The sequence below is a fragment of the Oncorhynchus kisutch genome, linkage group LG4 (genome assembly GCF_002021735.2).
Source record: "Oncorhynchus kisutch isolate 150728-3 linkage group LG4, Okis_V2, whole genome shotgun sequence".
NCBI classification, from domain to species: domain Eukaryota; kingdom Metazoa; phylum Chordata; class Actinopteri; order Salmoniformes; family Salmonidae; genus Oncorhynchus; species Oncorhynchus kisutch.
The window spans coordinates 81,892,984-81,917,161 of NC_034177.2; the positions used below are offsets into that span (position 1 = coordinate 81,892,984).

At 37.3% G+C, this 24,178-nt stretch overlaps 1 protein-coding gene across 3 annotated transcripts in view; it reads left to right on the plus strand.

Annotated features, from left to right (window-relative positions):
* LOC109879062 (methylcytosine dioxygenase tet3-B-like) overlaps window positions 1-24,178 on the plus strand; it is a 97,169-nt gene that overhangs the window by 68,477 nt on the left and 4,514 nt on the right. For all 3 annotated transcript variants that reach the window (XM_031823789.1, XM_031823790.1, XM_031823791.1), the window contains 8 exons: window positions 10,503-12,903; window positions 13,199-13,289; window positions 14,337-14,430; window positions 16,186-16,394; window positions 17,278-17,428; window positions 20,159-20,386; window positions 22,994-23,170; window positions 23,864-24,020. In XM_031823789.1, coding sequence (XP_031679649.1) covers window positions 10,503-12,903; window positions 13,199-13,289; window positions 14,337-14,430; window positions 16,186-16,394; window positions 17,278-17,428; window positions 20,159-20,386; window positions 22,994-23,170; window positions 23,864-24,020 — 3,508 coding nt within the window. The remainder of the gene's footprint in view (window positions 1-10,502; window positions 12,904-13,198; window positions 13,290-14,336; window positions 14,431-16,185; window positions 16,395-17,277; window positions 17,429-20,158; window positions 20,387-22,993; window positions 23,171-23,863; window positions 24,021-24,178) is intronic.

Sequence of the window (24,178 nt, forward strand, 5' to 3'; positions counted from 1 at the left end):
ATCAGTATTTAGTTAGGTAAACAGTATTTAGTTAAAAGCGGTATTTAGTTAAGTAATCAGTATTTAGTTAGGTAAACAGTATTTAGTTAAGTAATCAGATTTTAGTTAGATAAACAGTATTTAGTTAAGTAATCAGCATTTAGTTAGGTAAACAGTATTTAGTTAAGTAAACAGTATTTAGTTAAGTAATCAGATTTTAGGTAGGTAAACAGTATTTAGTTAAGTAACAGTATTAGTTAAAAACAGTATTTAGTTAAGTAATCAGATTTTAGTTAGATAAACAGTATTTAGTTAAGTAATCAGTATTTAGTTAAGTAATCAGTATTTCGTTAGGTAAACAGTATTTAGTTAAGTAAACAGTATTTAGTTAGGTAAACAGTATTTAGTTAGGTAAACAGTATTTAGTTAGGTAAACAGTATTTAGTTAAAAACAGATTTTAGTTAAGTAATCTGTATTTAGTTAGGTAAACAGTATTTAGTTAAAAACAGATTTTCGTTAAGTAATCAGTGTTTAGTTAAGTAAACAGTATTTAGTTAAGTAATCAGTATTTAGTTAAGTAAACAGTATTTAGTTAGGTAAACAGTATTTAGTTAAGTAATCAGTATTTAGTTAAGTAATCAGCATTTAGTTAGGTAAACAGTATTTAGTTAAGTAAACAGTATTTAGTTAAGTAATCAGTATTTAGTTAGGTAAACAGTATTTAGTTAAGTAATCAGATTTTAGTTAGATAAACAGTATTTAGTTAAGTAATCAGTATTTAGTTAAGTAATCAGCATTTAGTTAGGTAAACAGTATTTAGTTAAGTAAACAGTATTTAGTTAAGTAATCAGATTTTAGTTAGGTAAACAGTATTTAGTTAAGTAACAGTATTAGTTAAAAACAGTATTTAGTTAAGTAATCAGATTTTAGTTAGATAAACAGTATTTAGTTAAGTAATCAGTATTTAGTTAAGTAATCAGTATTTCGTTAGGTAAACAGTATTTAGTTAGGTAAACAGTATTTAGTTAGGTAAACAGTATTTAGTTAAAAACAGATTTTAGTTAAGTAATATGTATTTAGTTAGGTAAACAGTATTTAGTTAAAAACAGATTTTCGTTAAGTAATCAGTATTTAGTTAAGTAAACAGTATTTAGTTAAGTAATCAGTATTTAGTTAAGTAAACAGTATTTAGTTAGGTAAACAGTATTTAGTTAAGTAATCAGTATTTAGTTAAGTAAACAGTATTTAGTTAAGTAATCAGTATTTTAGTTAAGTAAACAGTATTTAGTTAGGTAATCAGTATTTAGTTAGGTAAACAGTATTTAGTTAGGTAAACAGTATTTAGTTAGGTAAACAGTATTGAGTTAAAAACAGTATTTAGTTAAGTAATCAGTATTTAGTTAGGTAAACAGTATTTAGTTAAGTAATCAGATTTTAGTTAGATAAACAGTATTTAGTTAAGTAATCAGTATTTAGTTAAGTAATCAGTATTTAGTTAAGTAAACAGTATTTAGTTAAGTAAACAGTATTTAGTTAAGTAATCCGTATTTAGTTAAGTAAACAGTATTTAGTTAAGTAAACAGTATTTAGTTAAGTAATCAGTATTTAGTTAAGTAATCAGTATTTATTTAGGTAAACAGTATTTAGTTAAGTAAACAGTATTTAGTTAAGTAAACAGTATTTAGTTAAGTAAACAGTATTTAGTTAAGTAAACAGTATTTAATTAAGTAATCAGGATTTAGTTAAGTAATCAGAGTTTAGCTAAGTAATCAGAATTTAGTTAAGTAATCAATATTTAGTTAAGTAAACAGTATTTAGTTAAGTAATCCATATTTAGTTAAGTAAACAGTATTTAGTTAAGTAATCAGTATTTAGTTAGGTAAACGGTATTTAGTTAGGTAAACAGTATTTAGTTAAGTAAACAGTATTTAGTTAAGTAAACAGTATTTAGTTAGGTAAACAGTATTTAGTTAAGTAATCAGTATTTAGTTAGGTAAACGGTATTTAGTTAAGTAAACAGTATTTAGTTAAGTAAACAGTATTTAGTTAGGTAAACAGTATTTAGTTAAGTAATCAGTATTTAGTTAGGTAAACGGTATTTAGTTAGGTAAACGGTATTTAGTTAAGTAAACAGTATTTAGTTAAGTAAACAGTATTTAGTTAGGTAAACAGTATTTAGTTAAGTAATCAGTATTTAGTTAGGTAAACGGTATTTAGTTAGGTAAACAGTATTTAGTTAAGTAATCAGTATTTAGTTAGGTAAACAGTATTTAGTTAAGTAATCAGATTTTAGTTAGATAAACAGTATTTAGTTAAGTAATCAGTATTTAGTTAAGTAATCAGCATTTAGTTAGGTAAACAGTATTTAGTTAAGTAAACAGTATTTAGTTAAGTAATCAGATTTTAGGTAGGTAAACAGTATTTAGTTAAGTAACAGTATTAGTTAAAAACAGTATTTAGTTAAGTAATCAGATTTTAGTTAGATAAACAGTATTTAGTTAAGTAATCAGTATTTAGTTAAGTAATCAGTATTTCGTTAGGTAAACAGTATTTAGTTAAGTAAACAGTATTTAGTTAGGTAAACAGTATTTAGTTAGGTAAACAGTATTTAGTTAAAAACAGATTTTAGTTAAGTAATCTGTATTTAGTTAGGTAAACAGTATTTAGTTAGGTAAACAGTATTTAGTTAAGTAATCAGTATTTAGTTAGGTAAACAGTATTGTGTGTTATTGACTTGTTAATTGTTTACTCCATGTGTAACTCTTTGTTGTATGCTCACACTGCTATGCTTTATCTTGGCCAGGTCGCAGTTGCAAATGAGAACTTGTTCTCAACTAGCCTACCTGGTTAAATAAAGGTGAAATAAAAAAATAAATAAAAAAATCAGATTTTAGTTAGATAAACAGTATTTAGTTAAGTAATCAGTATTTAGTTAAGTAATCAGTATTTAGTTAAGTAAACAGTATTTAGTTAAGTAAACAGTATTTAGTTAAGTAATCCGTATTTAGTTAAGTAAACAGTATTTAGTTAAGTAAACAGTATTTAGTTAAGTAATCAGTATTTAGTTAAGTAATCAGTATTTATTTAGGTAAACAGTATTTAGTTAAGTAAACAGTATTTAGTTAAGTAAACAGTATTTAGTTAAGTAAACAGTATTTAGTTAAGTAAACAGTATTTAGTTAAGTAAACAGTATTTAATTAAGTAATCAGGATTTAGTTAAGTAATCAGAGTTTAGCTAAGTAATCAGAATTTAGTTAAGTAATCAATATTTAGTTAAGTAAACAGTATTTAGTTAAGTAATCAGATTTTAGGTAGGTAAACAGTATTTAGTTAAGTAACAGTATTAGTTAAAAACAGTATTTAGTTAAGTAATCAGATTTTAGTTAGATAAACAGTATTTAGTTAAGTAATCAGTATTTAGTTAAGTAATCAGTATTTCGTTAGGTAAACAGTATTTAGTTAAGTAAACAGTATTTAGTTAGGTAAACAGTATTTAGTTAGGTAAACAGTATTTAGTTAGGTAAACAGTATTTAGTTAAAAACAGATTTTAGTTAAGTAATCTGTATTTAGTTAGGTAAACAGTATTTAGTTAAAAACAGATTTTCGTTAAGTAATCAGTGTTTAGTTAAGTAAACAGTATTTAGTTAAGTAATCAGTATTTAGTTAAGTAAACAGTATTTAGTTAGGTAAACAGTATTTAGTTAAGTAATCAGTATTTAGTTAAGTAATCAGCATTTAGTTAGGTAAACAGTATTTAGTTAAGTAAACAGTATTTAGTTAAGTAATCAGTATTTAGTTAGGTAAACAGTATTTAGTTAAGTAATCAGATTTTAGTTAGATAAACAGTATTTAGTTAAGTAATCAGTATTTAGTTAAGTAATCAGCATTTAGTTAGGTAAACAGTATTTAGTTAAGTAAACAGTATTTAGTTAAGTAATCAGATTTTAGTTAGGTAAACAGTATTTAGTTAAGTAACAGTATTAGTTAAAAACAGTATTTAGTTAAGTAATCAGATTTTAGTTAGATAAACAGTATTTAGTTAAGTAATCAGTATTTAGTTAAGTAATCAGTATTTCGTTAGGTAAACAGTATTTAGTTAGGTAAACAGTATTTAGTTAGGTAAACAGTATTTAGTTAAAAACAGATTTTAGTTAAGTAATATGTATTTAGTTAGGTAAACAGTATTTAGTTAAAAACAGATTTTCGTTAAGTAATCAGTATTTAGTTAAGTAAACAGTATTTAGTTAAGTAATCAGTATTTAGTTAAGTAAACAGTATTTAGTTAGGTAAACAGTATTTAGTTAAGTAATCAGTATTTAGTTAAGTAAACAGTATTTAGTTAAGTAATCAGTATTTTAGTTAAGTAAACAGTATTTAGTTAGGTAATCAGTATTTAGTTAGGTAAACAGTATTTAGTTAGGTAAACAGTATTTAGTTAGGTAAACAGTATTTAGTTAAAAACAGTATTTAGTTAAGTAATCAGTATTTAGTTAGGTAAACAGTATTTAGTTAAGTAATCAGATTTTAGTTAGATAAACAGTATTTAGTTAAGTAATCAGTATTTAGTTAAGTAATCAGTATTTAGTTAAGTAAACAGTATTTAGTTAAGTAAACAGTATTTAGTTAAGTAATCCGTATTTAGTTAAGTAAACAGTATTTAGTTAAGTAAACAGTATTTAGTTAAGTAATCAGTATTTAGTTAAGTAATCAGTATTTATTTAGGTAAACAGTATTTAGTTAAGTAAACAGTATTTAGTTAAGTAAACAGTATTTAGTTAAGTAAACAGTATTTAGTTAAGTAAACAGTATTTAATTAAGTAATCAGGATTTAGTTAAGTAATCAGAGTTTAGCTAAGTAATCAGAATTTAGTTAAGTAATCAATATTTAGTTAAGTAAACAGTATTTAGTTAAGTAATCCATATTTAGTTAAGTAAACAGTATTTAGTTAAGTAATCAGTATTTAGTTAGGTAAACGGTATTTAGTTAGGTAAACAGTATTTAGTTAAGTAAACAGTATTTAGTTAAGTAAACAGTATTTAGTTAGGTAAACAGTATTTAGTTAAGTAATCAGTATTTAGTTAGGTAAACGGTATTTAGTTAAGTAAACAGTATTTAGTTAAGTAAACAGTATTTAGTTAGGTAAACAGTATTTAGTTAAGTAATCAGTATTTAGTTAGGTAAACGGTATTTAGTTAGGTAAACAGTATTTAGTTAAGTAATCAGTATTTAGTTAGGTAAACAGTATTTAGTTAAGTAATCAGATTTTAGTTAGATAAACAGTATTTAGTTAAGTAATCAGTATTTAGTTAAGTAATCAGCATTTAGTTAGGTAAACAGTATTTAGTTAAGTAAACAGTATTTAGTTAAGTAATCAGATTTTAGGTAGGTAAACAGTATTTAGTTAAGTAACAGTATTAGTTAAAAACAGTATTTAGTTAAGTAATCAGATTTTAGTTAGATAAACAGTATTTAGTTAAGTAATCAGTATTTAGTTAAGTAATCAGTATTTCGTTAGGTAAACAGTATTTAGTTAAGTAAACAGTATTTAGTTAGGTAAACAGTATTTAGTTAGGTAAACAGTATTTAGTTAAAAACAGATTTTAGTTAAGTAATCTGTATTTAGTTAGGTAAACAGTATTTAGTTAGGTAAACAGTATTTAGTTAAGTAATCAGTATTTAGTTAGGTAAACAGTATTGTGTGTTATTGACTTGTTAATTGTTTACTCCATGTGTAACTCTTTGTTGTATGCTCACACTGCTATGCTTTATCTTGGCCAGGTCGCAGTTGCAAATGAGAACTTGTTCTCAACTAGCCTACCTGGTTAAATAAAGGTGAAATAAAAAAATTAATAAAAAAATCAGATTTTAGTTAGATAAACAGTATTTAGTTAAGTAATCAGTATTTAGTTAAGTAATCAGTATTTAGTTAAGTAAACAGTATTTAGTTAAGTAAACAGTATTTAGTTAAGTAATCCGTATTTAGTTAAGTAAACAGTATTTAGTTAAGTAAACAGTATTTAGTTAAGTAATCAGTATTTAGTTAAGTAATCAGTATTTATTTAGGTAAACAGTATTTAGTTAAGTAAACAGTATTTAGTTAAGTAAACAGTATTTAGTTAAGTAAACAGTATTTAGTTAAGTAAACAGTATTTAGTTAAGTAAACAGTATTTAATTAAGTAATCAGGATTTAGTTAAGTAATCAGAGTTTAGCTAAGTAATCAGAATTTAGTTAAGTAATCAATATTTAGTTAAGTAAACAGTATTTAGTTAAGTAATCCATATTTAGTTAAGTAAACAGTATTTAGTTAAGTAATCAGTATTTAGTTAGGTAAACGGTATTTAGTTAGGTAAACAGTATTTAGTTAAGTAAACAGTATTTAGTTAAGTAAACAGTATTTAGTTAGGTAAACAGTATTTAGTTAAGTAATCAGTATTTAGTTAGGTAAACGGTATTTAGTTAAGTAAACAGTATTTAGTTAAGTAAACAGTATTTAGTTAGGTAAACAGTATTTAGTTAAGTAATCAGTATTTAGTTAGGTAAACGGTATTTAGTTAGGTAAACAGTATTTAGTTAAGTAAACAGTATTTAGTTAAGTAAACAGTATTTAGTTAGGTAAACAGTATTTAGTTAAGTAATCAGTATTTAGTTAGGTAAACGGTATTTAGTTAGGTAAACAGTATTTAGTTAAGTAATCAGTATTTAGTTAGGTAAACAGTATTTAGTTAAGTAATCAGATTTTAGTTAGATAAACAGTATTTAGTTAAGTAATCAGTATTTAGTTAAGTAATCAGTATTTAGTTAGGTAAACGGTATTTAGTTAAGTAAACAGTATTTAGTTAAGTAATCAGATTTTAGGTAGGTAAACAGTATTTAGTTAAGTAACAGTATTAGTTAAAAACAGTATTTAGTTAAGTAATCAGATTTTAGTTAGATAAACAGTATTTAGTTAAGTAATCAGTATTTAGTTAAGTAATCAGTATTTCGTTAGGTAAACAGTATTTAGTTAAGTAAACAGTATTTAGTTAGGTAAACAGTATTTAGTTAGGTAAACAGTATTTAGTTAAAAACAGATTTTAGTTAAGTAATCTGTATTTAGTTAGGTAAACAGTATTTAGTTAAAAACAGATTTTCGTTAAGTAATCAGTATTTAGTTAAGTAAACAGTATTTAGTTAAGTAATCAGTATTTAGTTAAGTAAACAGTATTTAGTTAGGTAAACAGTATTTAGTTAGGTAAACAGTATTTAATTAAGTAATCAGGATTTAGTTAAGTAATCAGAGTTTAGCTAAGTAATCAGAATTTAGTTAAGTAATCAATATTTAGTTAAGTAAACAGTATTTAGTTAAGTAATCCATATTTAGTTAAGTAAACAGTATTTAGTTAAGTAATCAGTATTTAGTTAGGTAAACGGTATTTAGTTAGGTAAACAGTATTTAGTTAAGTAAACAGTATTTAGTTAAGTAAACAGTATTTAGTTAGGTAAACAGTATTTAGTTAAGTAATCAGTATTTAGTTAGGTAAACGGTATTTAGTTAAGTAAACAGTATTTAGTTAAGTAAACATTATTTAGTTAGGTAAACAGTATTTAGTTAAGTAATCAGTATTTAGTTAGGTAAACGGTATTTAGTTAGGTAAACAGTATTTAGTTAAGTAAACAGTATTTAGTTAGGTAAACAGTATTTAGTTAAGTAATCAGTATTTAGTTAGGTAAACAGTATTTAGTTAAAAACAGTATTTAGTTAGGTAAACAGTATTTAGTTAAGTAACAGTATTAGTTAAAAACAGTATTTAGTTAAGTAATCAGTATTTAGTTAGGTAAACAGTATTTAGTTAAGTAATCAGATTTTAGTTAGATAAACAGTATTTAGTTAAGTAATCAGTATTTAGTTAAGTAATCAGCATTTAGTTAGGTAAACAGTATTTAGTTAAGTAAACAGTATTTAGTTAAGTAATCAGATTTTAGTTAGGTAAGCAGTATTTAGTTAAGTAACAGTATTAGTTAAAAACAGTATTTAGTTAAGTAATCAGATTTTAGTTAGATAAACAGTATTTAGTTAAGTAATCAGTATTTAGTTAAGTAATCAGTATTTCGTTAGGTAAACAGTATTTAGTTAAGTAAACAGTATTTAGTTAGGTAAACAGTATTTAGTTAGGTAAACAGTATTTAGTTAAAAACAGATTTTCGTTAAGTAATCAGTATTTAGTTAAGTAAACAGTATTTAGTTAAGTAATCAGTATTTAGTTAAGTAAACAGTATTTAGTTAGGTAAACAGTATTTAGTTAAGTAATCAGTATTTAGTTAAGTAAACAGTATTTAGTTAAGTAATCAGTATTTAGTTAAGTAAACAGTATTTAGTTAAGTAATCAGTATTTAGTTAAGTAATCAGTATTTATTTAGGTAAACAGTATTTAGTTAAGTAAACAGTATTTAGTTAAGTAAACAGTATTTAGTTAAGTAAACAGTATTTAGTTAAGTAAACAGTATTTAGTTAAGTAAACAGTATTTAATTAAGTAATCAGGATTTAGTTAAGTAATCAGAGTTTAGCTAAGTAATCAGAATTTAGTTAAGTAATCAATATTTAGTTAAGTAAACAGTATTTAGTTAAGTAATCCATATTTAGTTAAGTAAACAGTATTTAGTTAAGTAATCAGTATTTAGTTAGGTAAACGGTATTTAGTTAGGTAAACAGTATTTAGTTAAGTAAACAGTATTTAGTTAAGTAAACAGTATTTAGTTAGGTAAACAGTATTTAGTTAAGTAATCAGTATTTTGTTAGGTAAACGGTATTTAGTTAAGTAAACAGTATTTAGTTAAGTAAACAGTATTTAGTTAGGTAAACAGTATTTAGTTAAGTAATCAGTATTTAGTTAGGTAAACGGTATTTAGTTAGGTAAACAGTATTTAGTTAAGTAAACAGTATTTAGTTAGGTAAACAGTATTTAGTTAAGTAATCAGTATTTAGTTAGGTAAACAGTATTTAGTTAAAAACAGTATTTAGTTAGGTAAACAGTATTTAGTTAAGTAACAGTATTAGTTAAAAACAGTATTTAGTTAAGTAATCAGTATTTAGTTAGGTAAACAGTATTTAGTTAAGTAATCAGATTTTAGTTAGATAAACAGTATTTAGTTAAGTAATCAGTATTTAGTTAGGTAAACAGTATTTAGTTAGGTAAACGGTATTTAGTTAGGTAAACAGTATTTAGTTAAGTAAACAGTATTTAGTTAAGTAAACAGTATTTAGTTAGGTAAACAGTATTTAGTTAAGTAATCTGTATTTAGTTAAGTAGTCAGTATTTAGTTAAGTAATCTGTATTTAGTTAGGTAAACAGTATTTAGTTAAGTAATCTGTATTTAGTTAGGTAAACAGTATTTAGTTAGGTAAACAGTATTTAGTTAGGTAAACAGTATTTAGTTAAGTAATCTGTATTTAGTTAGGTAAACAGTATTTAGTTAGGTAAACAGTATTTAGTTAGGTAAACAGTGTTTAGTTAGGTAATCAGTATTTAGTTAAGTAATCTGTATTTAGTTAGGTAAACAGTATTTAGTTAAGTAATCTGTATTTAGTTAGGTAAACAGTATTTAGTTAAGTAAACAGTATTTAGTTAAGTAATCTGTATTTAGTTAGGTAAACATTATTTAGTTAAGTAAACAGTATTTAGTTAAGTAATCTGTATTTAGTTAGGTAAACAGTATTTAGTTAGGTAAACAGTATTTAGTTAAGTAAACAGTATTTAGTTAGGTAAACAGTATTTAGTTAGGTAAACAGTATTTAGTTAAGTAATCTGTATTTAGTTAGGTAATCTGTATTTAGTTAGGTAAACAGTATTTAGTTAGGTAAACAGTATTTAGTTAGGTAAACAGTGTTTAGTTAGGTAATCAGTATTTAGTTAAGTAATCTGTATTTAGTTAGGTAAACAGTATTTAGTTAAGTAATCTGTATTTAGTTAGGTAAACAGTATTTAGTTAAGTAAACAGTATTTAGTTAAGTAATCTGTATTTAGTTAGGTAAACATTATTTAGTTAAGTAAACAGTATTTAGTTAAGTAATCTGTATTTAGTTAGGTAAACAGTATTTAGTTAGGTAAACAGTATTTAGTTAAGTAAACAGTATTTAGTTAGGTAAACAGTATTTAGTTAGGTAAACAGTATTTAGTTAGGTAAACAGTATTTAGTTAAGTAATCTGTATTTAGTTAGGTAAACAGTATTTAGTTAGGTAAACAGTATTTAGTTAAGTAATCTGTATTTAGTTAGGTAAACAGTATTTAGTTAAAAACAGATTTTCGTTAGGTAAACAGTATTTAGTTAATTAAGTAAACAAAGTTTACCTTACTGTAAAGTCTACCTTACTGTAAAGTCTACCTTACTGTATCTTCTCTGTTCTGGCTCTTGTGCTATGCTGTGCTGGAAACACACAAACACACACTTACACACACAATAGGTTCAGGTTGGAGAGGTTGGTTTAAAATGTTAAATGTCTCTCTCTTTCTCTCTCTCTCTCCTCTCTCTCTCTCCCAGGTGGTTCCAGAGGACAGCTCAGTTAATGGAAGAGGCCCTGTCCAGATGGCAGAGGACACCTGTACGGCAGCGGAGGACGACGAGGAGGGTCACATACCTCACACACACCCTCCCCACATCCACACTCTTGCCCAAATCCAAGATGGACGACCAGCAGCACTTATCAAGAGAGAGCCTGGCCTGGAGGACACCAATGATGGACTTCTTCTACAGCACCACTGCTCTTCTTCTGGGACTTTTCACAACGGTGCTAACGAAAACATGGCTAAAACCAATGGTGCTAATGAAAACATGGCTAAAACCAATGGTGCTAACGAAAACATGGCTAAAACCAACGGTGCTCAACTGATTGCTGGTCCGGAATCACATCAGTTGTCACCTGAGTCCCAAAATACCACAATACAATTAGAGTCCCAAAGTACTACAAAATCTACGTACCCCAAAGGCAGCTCTGAGCTGAAGGATGCACTTCTGGACGACAGCATAGCTGTTCCTCTGAAGAAGATAAAGGTGGAAGAACCGTGGGTGTGGTCCATGGACCAGTCCTCCGCCCCACTAGGGGGCGATGATGACGATGTCTATGAGGACGCTCTGTCCACGCTAGCAGCCGTGGTGTGTTTCTCTATCACAGACAGGAAGGGTCTGGAGGAGAAGTTGTGTAGCTCCCGATCCCCGGTGCTACGCTCATTCAAAACAGAGCCGGAGGACTTTAAGGTGGATATTTGCTTGAAAAGTGCTCCCATCAGTCCACGAAAAGCTCTCAACATTATTGTCAAACGAGAGCAACCCTCTCCAGATCTCTCTCAGCCAAGCATCCAGTCTTTGGTAGAAGAGAGGAATATTAGCAATGACCAGGCTATCGCTATCGAGGCGCTAACCTTACTGGCAGCTATCCCACAAAACTCCCCAGAACCCTTTAGAACCAACGCACAGGGTGAAAACCCCACCACACCATCCATGCACTTATCCAATAGAAACACCCCTCTCCAGGGCTCCAACAAAGTTCTAGTGATCAACTCCCCTCTGCACCAGACCTCAGTCATACGCTCCCCTCTGCACCAGACCTCAGTCATACGCTCCCCAGTGGCCAGACAAGCTCATGTCATCCAGTGTCATTCCCGTAGCCCCGCAGCCACTGGCAACCTGTCCCTACAGGACCTGCTAGAAGCCAGCTCGGACTGTGACAGACTTCCCTACGACAGCACCGAGAGAGCAGGACAACACCTGTACAGGAGAGCAGACCAAGGCCTTGGTTCTCAACATAACAGGGGTGAAGGCACTTTCAGACAGCGGAAAGACATGGAGAGGAACAGCAAGGAACCAATAGAGAGGACAGTGGGTAAGAGCGGGAGGAACAGCAAGGAACCAATAGAGAGGACAGTGGGTAAGAGCGGGAGGAACAGGGATGAGGAAGAGGTGGCGGCTCAACTTGCCGAGTTGGCGTTCATCATCCAATCACGTCACAAGCAGCAGGGTTTCCACCCCTCCCAGCACTCAGAGAACAACCCTCCCAGAGGAACTCCTGTCTCAGCCATCAAGTACAACTACAACTCGGAACAAGCACCACCCAACCACAAGAAGACCCCTGTGAAGAGACCCAGGACCACACTTTCTAAACCTAGGAAGAAGAAGGGAACGGAGGGGCTGGAAGAGGAGGGCTGCAAACCCAACAACCGTACCCCCCTGTACAAACGAATACCCAACGGCAAGACCCCCCACAGAGCCAGGGTCCAGAAGGTTCTGCCCCAGCCGAAGACATCATCGCTCAGCCACAAGAGGAGCCTGTTCCTGCCTCAGGCCCAGATGGATCTGAAGAGGTACCTGACTGAGGCTCAGGAGGAACGACGGCAGCTCTTTTACTACAGTAACGCCCACAGTGGGGTCAAATACCACAAAACCTCTGGAGCCGTCGATCGTGGTCGAAGTCAAGGTTATGGTCATGACAACCAACAGTGGTCGCATTTCAACGGTCACCTGGACCCTTTACAAGGACAAGGAGTTGGACAAGGACATGATTGTGAAAGAGGATTGTATTCTCAGGTATCGCAGCCCTACGTTGGGCAGCAGCACGGTGCTAACCTAAAGGCTAGCTCCACTATCCCCAGTTTCACCAGCATAGACTCTAACAACCACAGAACCGGGTTGAACCATGGTTTATCCAATGGCTACTCCTCTGGGGGTCAACAGCAGGGGTATTACAAAGTGGAGAGGTCCGGTCCGGTCACCGTCTTGTCCACGTCAGCTAACGGCGATTTGGATCTATCGGAGGAGTCGACACCCACCAAACACAACGTGAACAGCTTCCTGGAATCGCCCCTCAGGTTCCTGGACACGCCCACTAAGAATCTGCTTAACACCCCCTCCAAGAAACTCTCTGAGATCCCCTCCTGTGGATGCATGAGTGAGTCACCCTGATGATGATGATGATAATGATGATAATGATGAGGATAATGAGGATGAGGATAATGAGGATGATGATAATAATGATGCTGATTATAATGATGAGGATAATAATGATAATGATGAAGATGATGATGGCTTTCTTTGTATCCATTGGGAAATTCTTTAGTGTGATACAGCATGCCACATGCTCTACTGTGCTTAACTGGCGCTGTATTTGTCACATCCAAGGACAGACCATTTGTTTGCCTGAAATTAGCTGAAGCTGCGTTCTACAAACGACTCTCTCTCCACAGAGCAAATCATAGAGAAGGAGGAGGGTCCATATTATACTCACCTTGGTGCTGGACCCAGTGTGTCAGCCGTCAGAGAGATGATGGAGAACAGGTAACAACCTCAAATAACACAAACTGCATCAGTTATTTTACTCCATTCCATAAACAAGCTTAGGGGAGAAGAAAGGTGTTTGTTGTTGCCCAGCCATTTTACTTTATGCGTTCATAGTCCAATTGGGATGGCAAACCTGTGAGTTGCTAATCCACTTCTGTTTTCATGACAAATCTATTAGGTGTGTAATACTGATAAGATAATAGAGTTGATATGAAAACAGGAGGGGCTCAGTGCCTCACAGGTTGGTTTACCAGTAGGATTATAGGGCTAAGCCAATATGTATCACTGCCAGACTCTACTAGACTACTGTATGTAGCTGCATTGGAGTCAACATGGGCCAGCATCCCTGTGGAACGCTTTCGACACCTTTAGAGTCCATGCCTTAACGAATTGAGGCTGTTCTGAGAGCAAAAGGGGTGGGAGTGCAACTCAATATTAGGAAGGTGTTCTTAATGTTTTGTCCTATCAGTGTACTCGGTGAACCACCTGCCCTGCCAAAGGCCTGGTATCCCACAGGGCTCGTGGTGTTCATGGAATGAGGTGGGGCTTACAGTCATATTATAGCTCATATATTATATTATAGAGGCTGTCGCTGAAGGAAAGCAGCACCAAGCTTGCCACACACACACACACACACACACGGAGATACATATTCACACATACAAAAACACACACACACACACACTGCATGTTAGAACAGGAAACCTCTTGGGCCTAGTCGAGGGGCCCATGAGGAGAGTCTCTGCTCTGTAGTTTCTGCTGAATGACATCAGTGCTTTAGTTTTAAATAGTTTTTACTTGTTTTGAGTTGTTCCAAAAACTTTTGCTGCATTTTGGCTAGTGATGTAGTCCCACTGTCTTTTGCTAAAGTTCTCAAAATGTGATGTGTGGCTGTATTGACAGTCATTACAAGATTTTAGTGCTGATGGTCGCAGATATGGGGAGAGATGACATTGCTGAAAGGATTGTGTTTTTATGTTCTAAGGTGAGACTTGTGAAAAGCCGTTAATATATGATGTATGTTATCGCTGTGTGTGTTCAAAGGTATGGAGAGAAAGGGAAGGCGGTAAGGGTGGAGGTGGTGGTGTATACTGGGAAAGAAGGACGCAGTTCCCAGGGCTGTCCCATCGCCAAGTGGGTAAGTACCGTGTGTGTGTGTGTGTGTGTGTGTGTGTGCAGTGAGGGAAAAAAGTATTTGATCCCCTGCTGATTTTGTACTTTTGCCCACTGACAAAGAAATGATCAGTCTATAATTTTAATGGTAGGTTTATTTGAACAGTGAGAGACAGAATAACAACAACAAAAATCCAGAAAAACGCATGTCAAAAATGTTATAAATTGATTTGCATTTTTAATGAGGGAAATAAGTATTTGACCCCCTCTCAATCAGAAAGATTTCTGGCTCCCAAGTGTCTTTTATACAGGTAACGAGCTGAGATTAGGAGCACACTCTTAAAGCACACTCTTAAAGGGAGTGCTCCTAATCTCAGCTTGTTACCTGTATAAAAGACACCTGTCCACAGAAGCAATTAATCAATCAGATTCCAAACTCTCCATCATGGCCAAGACCAGAGAGCTCTCCAAGGATGTCAGGGACAAGATTGTAGACCTACACAAGGCTGGAATGGGCTACAAGACCATCGCCAAGCAGCTTGGTGAGAAGGTGACAACAGTTGGTGCGATTATTTGCAAATGGAAGAAACACAAAAGAACTGTCAATCTCCCTCGGCCTGGGGCTCCATGCAAGATCTCACCTTGTGGAGTTGCAATGATCATGAGAACGGTGAGGAATCAGCCCAGAACTACACGGGAGGATCTTGTCAATGATCTCAAGGCAGCTGGGACCATAGTCACCAAGAAAACAATTGGTAACACACTACGCTGTGAAGGACTGAAATCCTGCAGCGCCCGTAAGGTCCCCCTGCTCAAGAAAGCACATATACATGCCCGTCTGAAGTTTGCCAGTGAACATCTGAATGATTCAGAGGACAACTGGGTGAAAGTGTTGTGGTCAGATGAGACCAAAATGGAGCGCTTTGGCATCAACTCAACTCGCCGTGTTTGGAGGAGGAGGAATGCTGCCTATGACCCCAAGAACACCATCCCCACCGTCAAACATAGAGGTGGAAACATTATGCTTTGGGGGTGTTTTTCTGCTAAGGGGACAGGACAACTTCACCGCATGCATCAAAGGGACGATGGACGGGGCCATGTACCGTCAAATCTTGGGTGAGAACCTCCTTCCCTCAGCCAGGGCATTGAAAATGGGTCGTGAATGGGTATTCCAGCATGACAATGACCCAAAACACAAGGCAACAAAGGAGTGGCTCAAGAAGAAGCACATTAAGGTCCTGGAGTGGCCTAGCCAGTCTTCAGACCTTAATCCCATAGAAAATCTGTGGAGGGAGCTGAAGGTTCGAGTTGCCAAACGTCAGCCTCGAAACCTTAATGACTTGGAGAAGATCTGCAAAGAGGAGTGGGACAAACTCGCCCCTGAGATGTATGCAAACCTGGTGGCCAACTACAATAAATATCTGACCTCTGTGATTGCCAACAAGGGTTTTGCCACCAAGTACTAAGTATTGTTTTGCAGAGGGGTCAAATACTTCATTAAAATGCAAATCAATTTATAACATTTTTGACATGTGTTTTTCAGGATTTTTTTGTAGTTATTCTGTCTCTCACTGTTCAAATAAACCTACCATTAAAATTATAGACTGATCCTCTCTTTGTCAGTGGGCAAACGTACAAACTTAGTAGGGGATCAAATACTTTTTTCCTTCACTGTATGCACTAGTGTGTGTGTGTGTGTGTGTGTGTGTGTGTGTATGTGGCTGTGTGTGTGTGTATACACACATCTGCATGTCTGTGTAGTAACCCTTCTCTCTCCCAGGTGATCCGTCGGGGCAGTGAGGAGGAGAAGCTGCTGTGTCTGGTGAGACACCGGGCAGGGCACCGCTGTGAGAGTGCCGTGGTGGTGATTCTCATCTTGGCATGGGAGGGCATCCCCCGGGGCGTGGCAGACAGTCTGTACCAGGAGCTCACCCAGACTCTCTGTAAATACGGCTCCCCCACCAGCCGGCGCTGTGCACTCAACGAGGAGTGAGTTACTGAAAGAACAGACTTTTACCTAGTATTTAATAATAGGCTTACACATACACATTTACATTCATAGAACTAATTATTGTCATAACAAAGAGTGAGTTATATTCTTTCTAGCATTTCTAGATAGTCACCTGTCTCTTTCCCACTCTTCAGTTGTGTGCCAGGATCTACTGATTGTCTCACCTCATCCTCCCCCTCTCTCCCTCCTTCCCTCTCTCCATCTCTCTCCCTCCTTCCCTCTCTCCTCCCTCTCCCCATCTTTCTCCCTCCTCTCTCTCTCCTCCCTCTCCCCATCTCTCTCCCTCCTTCCCTCTCTCCATCTCTCTCCCTCCTTCCCTCTCTTCTCCCTCTCCCCATCTCTTTCCCTCCTTCCCTCTCATCCCTCTCCTCCTTTGCTCTCTCTCCTCCCTCTCCCCATCTCTTTCCCTCCTTCCCTCTCATCCCTCTCCTCCCTGCTCTCTCTTCTCCCTCTCCCCATCTCTTTCCCTCCTTCCCTCTCATCCCTCTCCTCCCTGCTCTCTCTCCTCCCTCTCCCCATCTCTTTCCCTCCTTCCCTCTCATCTCTCTCCTCCCTGCTCTCTCTTCTCCCTCTCCCCATCTCTTTCCCTCATTCCCTCTCATCCCTCTCCTCCCTGCTCTCTCTCCTCCCTCTCCCCATCTCTCTCCCTCCATCTCTCTCTCTTCTCCCTCTCCCCATCTCTTTCCCTCCTTCTCTCTCATCCCTCTCCTCCCTGCTCTCTCTCCTCCCTCTCCCCATCTCTCTCCCTCCATCTCTCTCTCTTCTCCCTCTCCCCATCTCTTTCCCTCCTTCTCTCTCATCCCTCTTCTCCCTGCTCTCTCTCCTCCCTCTTCCCATCTCTCTCCCTCCGTTTCTCTCCAGTCGGACGTGTGCTTGCCAGGGTGTGGACCCGAACACCTGCGGCGCTTCCTTCTCCTTTGGCTGCTCCTGGAGTATGTACTTCAACGGCTGCAAGTTCGCCCGCAGCAAGATCCCCCGCAAGTTCCGCCTGCTGGGAGACATGCCACAGGAGGTGGGGACCAGGACACTCCAGTCAAACTGTGTCAAACTCCATTCCTCTAGGGCCAGCCACAGTGTTGTGTCAAACTCCATTCCTCTAGGGCCAGCCACAGTGTTGTGTCAAACTCCATTCCTCTAGAGCCAGCCACAGTGTTGTGTCAAACTCCATTCCTCTAGGGCCAGCCACAGTGTTGTGTCAAACTCCATTCCTCTAGGGCCAGCCACAGTGTTGTGTCAAACTCTATTCCTCTAGGGCCAGCCACAGTGTTGTGTCAAACTCCATTCCTCTAGGGCCAGCCACAGTGTTGTGTCAAACTCCATTCCTCTAGGGCCAGCCACAGTGTTGTGTCAAACTCCATTCCTTGCCTTCTGGATGATAGCGGGGTGAACAGGCAGTGGCTCGGGTGGTTGTTGTCCTTGATGATCTTTATGGCCTTCCTGTGACATCGGTGTAGGTGTAGGTGTAGGTGTCCTGGAGGGCAGGTAGTTTGCCCCCGGTGATGCGTTGTGCAGACCTCACTACCCTCTGGAGAGCCTTACGGTTGTGGGCGGAGCAGTTGCCGTACCAGGCGGTGATACAGCTCGCCAGGATGCTCTCGATTGTGCATCTGTAGAAGTTTGTGAGTGCTTTTGGTGACAATCCGAATTTCTTCAGCCTCCTGAGGTTGAAGAGGCGCTGCTGCGCCTTCTTCACGATGCTGTCTGTGTGGGTGGACCAATTCAGTTTGTCTGTGCTGTGTACGCCGAGGAACTTAAAACTTACTACCCTCTCCACTACTGTTCCATTGATGTGGATAGGGGGGTGTTCCCTCTGCTGTTTCCTGAAGTCCACAATCATCTCCTTAGTTTTGTTGACGTTGAGTGTGAGGTTATTTTCCTGACACCACACTCCGAGGGCCCACACCTCCTCCCTGTAGGCCGTCTCGTCGTTGTTGGTAATCAAGCCTACCACTGTTGTGTCGTCCGCAAACTTGATGATTGAGTTGGAGGCGTGCGTGGCCACGCAGTCGTGGGTGAACAGGGAGTACAGGAGAGGGCTCAGAACGCACCCTTGTGGGACCCCAGTGTTGAGGATCAGCGGGGTGGAGATGTTGTTGCCTAACCTCACCACCTGGGGGCGGCCCGTCAGGAAGTTCAGTACCCAGTTGCACAGGGCGGGGTCGAGACCCAGGGTCTCGAGCTTGATGACGAGCTTGGAGGGTACTATGGCGTTAAATGCCGAGCTGTAGTCAATGAACAGCATTCTCACATAGGTATTCCTCTTGTCCAGATGGGTTAGGGCAGTGTGCAGTGTGGTTGAGATTGCATCGTCTGTGGACCTATTTGGGCGGTAAGCAAATTGGAGTGGGTCTAGGGTGTCAGGTAGGGTGGAGGTGATATGGTCCTTGACTAGTCTCTCAAAGCACTTCATGATGACGGAAGTGAGTGCTACGGGGCGGTAGTCGTTTAGCTCAGTTACCTTAGCTTTCTTGGAAACAGGAACAATGGTGGCCCTCTTGAAGCATGTGGGAACAACAGACTGGGATAGGGATTGATTGAATATGTCCGTAAACACACCAGCCAGCTGGTCTGCGCATGCTCTGAGGGCGCGGCTGGGGATGCCGTCTGGGCCTGCAGCCTTGCGAGGGTTACCACGTTTAAATGTTTTCCTCACGTCGGCTGCAGTGAAGGAGAGTCTGCATGTTTTGGTTGCAGGCCGTGTCAGTGGCACTGTATTGTCCTCAAAGCGGGCAAAAAAGTTATTTAGTCTGCCTGGGAGCAAGACATCCTGGTCCGTGACTGGGCTGGTTTTCTTTTTGTAATCCGTGATTGACTGTAGACCCTGCCACATACCTCTTGTGTCTGAGCCGTTGAATTGAGATTCTACTTTGTCTCTATACTGACGCTTAGCTTGTTTGATTGCCTTGAGGAGGGAATAGTTACACTGTTTGTATTCGGTCATGTTTCCAGTCACCTTGCCCTGATTAAAAGCAGTGGTTCGCGCTTTCAGTTTCACGCGAATGCTGCCATCAATCCACGTTTTCTGGTTTGGGAATGTTTTAATCGTTGCTATGGGAACGACATCTTCAACGCACGTTCTAATGAACTCGCACACCGAATCAGCGTATTCGTCAATGTTGTTGTTTGACGCAATACGAAACATATCCCAGTCCATGTGATGGAAGCAGTCTTGGAGTGTGGAATCAGATTGGTCGGACCAGCGTTGAACAAATAGCGCTCATAGAACAGATCTACTGCTTCTTAGACTTGCTTTTGATGAGAATGACAGATCTATAACTCACATTTCTATGTACATTTGGTCGGGTCAGAGCTATCTTAAGGGAAAGAGAGGAAAAACCATCAGACACTGTGGCGCTCTAGAAATTGAGTTTGGCACCCTTACTTAGATTTGAGAGACTGGTCGGAAAATAAACCTTAGCCCATTCCCTATATACCTAGACCCTAGCTCTCTACTTTGCTAATGTAAGTCTTGTTATAGCTTCATAAACAATGGTTTAGAATAGATATTCCTCAGTGCATAGTCTTCTTGTTAAAATGGCTTCATAGACACCGCCTAGTGGCCTCAGGTGGGTATGACAGCCAAAGTCTGACAAGGACAACAGTGGCTGAAACATTACTGGGATTTCAGGGATTCTCCCGGGGCTCTCCTTTAATTTCACACAGCTTTTCCCTCATCTGTTACTGTTCGTATTTGTCCCACTCTACCTCTGATCTGTGTGTTGTCTGTCTGTGTGTTGTTCAGGAGGTGAAACTGGAGCATCGTCTACAGAACCTGGCCACAGACCTGGGTCCTGTCTACCAGAGACTGGCCCCGGAGGCCTTCCAAAACCAGGTGGATCTGGAGCAGGCGGGCCAGGACTGCAGGCTGGGTCGGAGGGCGGGCCGACCTTTCTCCGGGGTCACGGCATGTGTGGATTTCTGCGCCCACGCTCACAAAGACACACAGAACATGAACAACGGCAGCACTGTGGTATGCTCCTCACATGGCTGGATTCACATGCACACACAGATTTGCTGTCAAACAAACAGAGACATAGACACAGGTCAAATAAAATCAAAGTTGATTGGTCCCATACACAGTTTAGCAGATGTTTAGTGAAATGCTTATGTTACTAGCTCCTAAATTCAGTAAAATGTCGAACAAGTACACAGATAATAAAAAAGATTAAGAAATAATTGGAACGGATCTGATTAAGAACCCAAATAACACTGTAACAGTAGTCCAAATGCAATCTACATCTACACCAGCTTCATTTAGACAATATATACTAAGAATGATATGTACAGCAGTAGATATATTAGAGTGACCTGCTGTGTGTATAAAGTGTCACTAAAATGTGATGTACAATAGTAGAAATATTACAATGAGCTACAGGTATGTCGAGAATACAGTATTTAAATACACAGTGCAAACCGGTAGTATCCAGTGGTTTAATGTCTGTATAACATTGGACATTATCGTTGGCTGTGAGTGTGTGTGTGTCTGTATGTGTGTGTGTGTGTGATAGTTTGTGTGTGTGTGTTGTCTGTGCATCACCTAGTAGACGATTATTGATGGCTGTACAACAGTCTGATGGTCTGGTGATAGAAGCTGTACAACAGTCTGATGGTCTGGTAATAGAAGCTGTTCATCAGTCTGATGGTAATAGAAGCTGTTCAACAGTCTGATGGTAATAGAAGCTGTCTAACAGTCTGATGGTAATAGAGGCTGTCTAACAGTCTGATGGTAATAGAAGCTGTCTAACAGTCTGATGGTAATAGAAGCTGTCTAACAGTCTGATGGTAATAGAAGCTGTTCAACAGTCTGATGGTATAGAAGCTGTCCAACAGTCTGATGGTAATAGAAGCTGTCTAACAGTCTGATGGTAATAGAAGCTGTTCATCAGTCTGATGGTAATAGAAGCTGTCTAACAGTCTGATGGTAATAGAAGCTGTCTAACAGTCTGATGGTAATAGAAGCTGTCTAACAGTCTGATGGTAATAGAATCTGTCTAACAGTCTGATGGTCTGGTAATAGAAGCTGTTCAACAGTCTGATGGTAATAGAAGCTGTTCAACAGTCTGATGGTAATAGAAGCTGTTCAACAGTCTGATGGTCTGGTAATATAAGATGTACAACAGTCTGATGGTAATAGAAGCTGTTCAACAGTCTGATGGTAATAGAAGCAGTTCAACAGTCTGATGGTCTGGTAATAGAAGCTGTTCAACAGTCTGATGGTAATAGAAGCTGTTCAACAGTCTGATGGTAATAGAAGCAGTTCAACAGTCTGATGGTCTGGTAATAGAAGCTGTTCAACAGTCTGATGGTCTGGTAATAGAAGCTGTTCATCAGTCTGATGGTAATAGAAGCTGTTCATCAGTCTGATGGTAATAGAAGCTGTTCATCAGTCTGATGGTAATAGAAGCTGTTCATCAGTCTGATGGTAATAGAAGCTGTTCATCAGTCTGATGGTAATAGAAGCTGTTCAACAGTCTGATGGTAATAGAAGCTGTTCATCAGTCTGATGGTAATAGAAGCTGTTCATCAGTCTGATGGTAATAGAAGCTGTTCATCAGTCTGATGGTAATAGAAGCTGTTCATCAGTCTGATGGTAATAGAAGCTGTTCAACAGTCTGATGGTAATAGAAGCTGTTCATCAGTCTGATGGTAATAGAAGCTGTTCATCAGTCTGATGGTAATAGAAGCTGTTCAACAGTCTGATGGTAATAGAAGCTGTTCATCAGTCTGATGGTAATAGAAGCTGTTCATCAGTCTGATGGTACTAGAAGCTTTTCAACAGTTGATGGTCTGGTAATGATGGTCTGCTGCTGGTGATGCTGTCAGCTGACCTAGCCACACTCCGGAGAGCCATGCGTTTGATTGCTGTGCAGTTTCCGTGCCAGGCAGTGATGGAGCCTGACAGAATGCTCTCAATGGTGCAACTGTAGGAGTTCGTGAGGGAATTTGTTCAGCCGCCTGAGGTTCTGGAGGCACTGCTGCGCCCTCTTCACCACAATGTTGGTGTGGTGAGACCATTTCAGGTCTTCCATGATGTGCGTGCTGAGGAACATTAAGCTTTTGACCATATCCACTGCGGCCCCGTCGAGGAGGATGGGGGTGTGTACCCTCTTCTGTCTCCTGTCGTCCATGATCAGCTCTTTAGTTTTGTTGACGTTGAGGAAGAGGTTATTTTCCACACACCACTCCGCCAGGGCTCTAACCTCCTCCCTGTAGGCGTTCTCATTTTTGTTGATACATGCTCACTCGCGCACACACAGAGAAACCAGTGCCAGCATTTTAATGGACAACACCGTTGAGAGTTAGTGTTGTGGTCGTGTTTTGTGCGTTAATGGACATACTATAACTGGGCCATTGGAAGCAGAATTCAACATTAGCTTAGACAAATGTCACTATCAAATAATTTTAAAAAATCCATAGTGGAAACAAAAATCGATATGAAATGTCATGCACTTTTTGGTCACCTCACGCGTTTTCACTTCAACCAAGATACCGTAGGCATTTTATCCCAGAAACTCTCAGATACTTTGCTAGTCTTTTCCATTCATGTAAAATGTATTGTTGTCTGACCCTCCTGCAGGTTTGCACTTTAACCAAGGAGGACAACCGTGCGGTGCGTAACATCCCTGAGGATGAACAGCTCCACGTCCTACCCCTCTATAAGATCTCGCAGAGGGATGAGTTTGGCCGTGCCGATGGCCAGTGGGCCAAGATCCAGACTGGGGCCCTGCAGGTGCTGTCAGCCTTCCCCAGAGAGGTAGGTTCCTACGCGGTCCTAAGTTTCCCTTAGGTGCAGATCTAGGAGCAGCTTCCTCTCCTCTAATCCTAACAGTAACCATTAGTGGGGAAAATATGAAACTGACCCAAGAGATCAGTGTTTACTTCATCCTAAATCGGTTCTTACCCCCTGTAGAGAACCAGGAGGCAGGGGCTGTTACACGGGGTGGCCAATCCTCCTCCTGTGCTTACTGGGTATGCAGGCTTTTGTTCCAGCCTTGCTCTAACACACTTGATTCTACTAATCAACCTCCAGTTGCTCACCCGGATGAGGGTTGGTTAGCCTTGCACTCTACGGGATTGAAATTAGTTGGCGTCAAGACCATGTCAATTGGAGAGTTTTGGGTTTGATCTTGCACAAGTCACATCCCACTGGGAAAAATCAACATTGTTTCCATGTCATTTCAACAACAAAAAATCTATGTGATGGTGTTGAATTCTCGTGGAAAACTGATTGGATTTGCAAAAAGTCATCAACATAAAGGAATTTCGTATTTTTTTTCAAGCAACTTTTAACCGAAATCCATTAACATGGTGAAATTCAACCAAATGTAAATCCAAACCAGACATTGAAATGATGTCTGTGCCCAGTGGGATGTGCTGTATTTGCGTGTTTACTTCAAACCACTTGATAAAAGCTTTTACTAAATGACCATGTTTATATCATCACCAGGTGCGTCTGCTGGCTGAGCCGGTGAAATCAGCCCGTAAGAGGAAGCAGGAGGCCAAGCTGAAGGCCCAGGCTGACAAACAGGCTGCAGCTCAGGACAGGAAGCCTGGACAGAGTCCACTAACCCCAGGCAAGGTCAAGACCGAGAGCACCAACAAAGGTAGAGACCTCTGGTTGGTTGATTGGTTGTTTGATTAGTTGGTTGATTGGTTGGTTGGTTGATTGGTTGTTTGATTAGTTGGTTGATTGGTTGGTTGGTTGATTGGTTGAATGAATGAATGATTAATCAGTTGGTTGGTAGATTAATTAATTTATTAA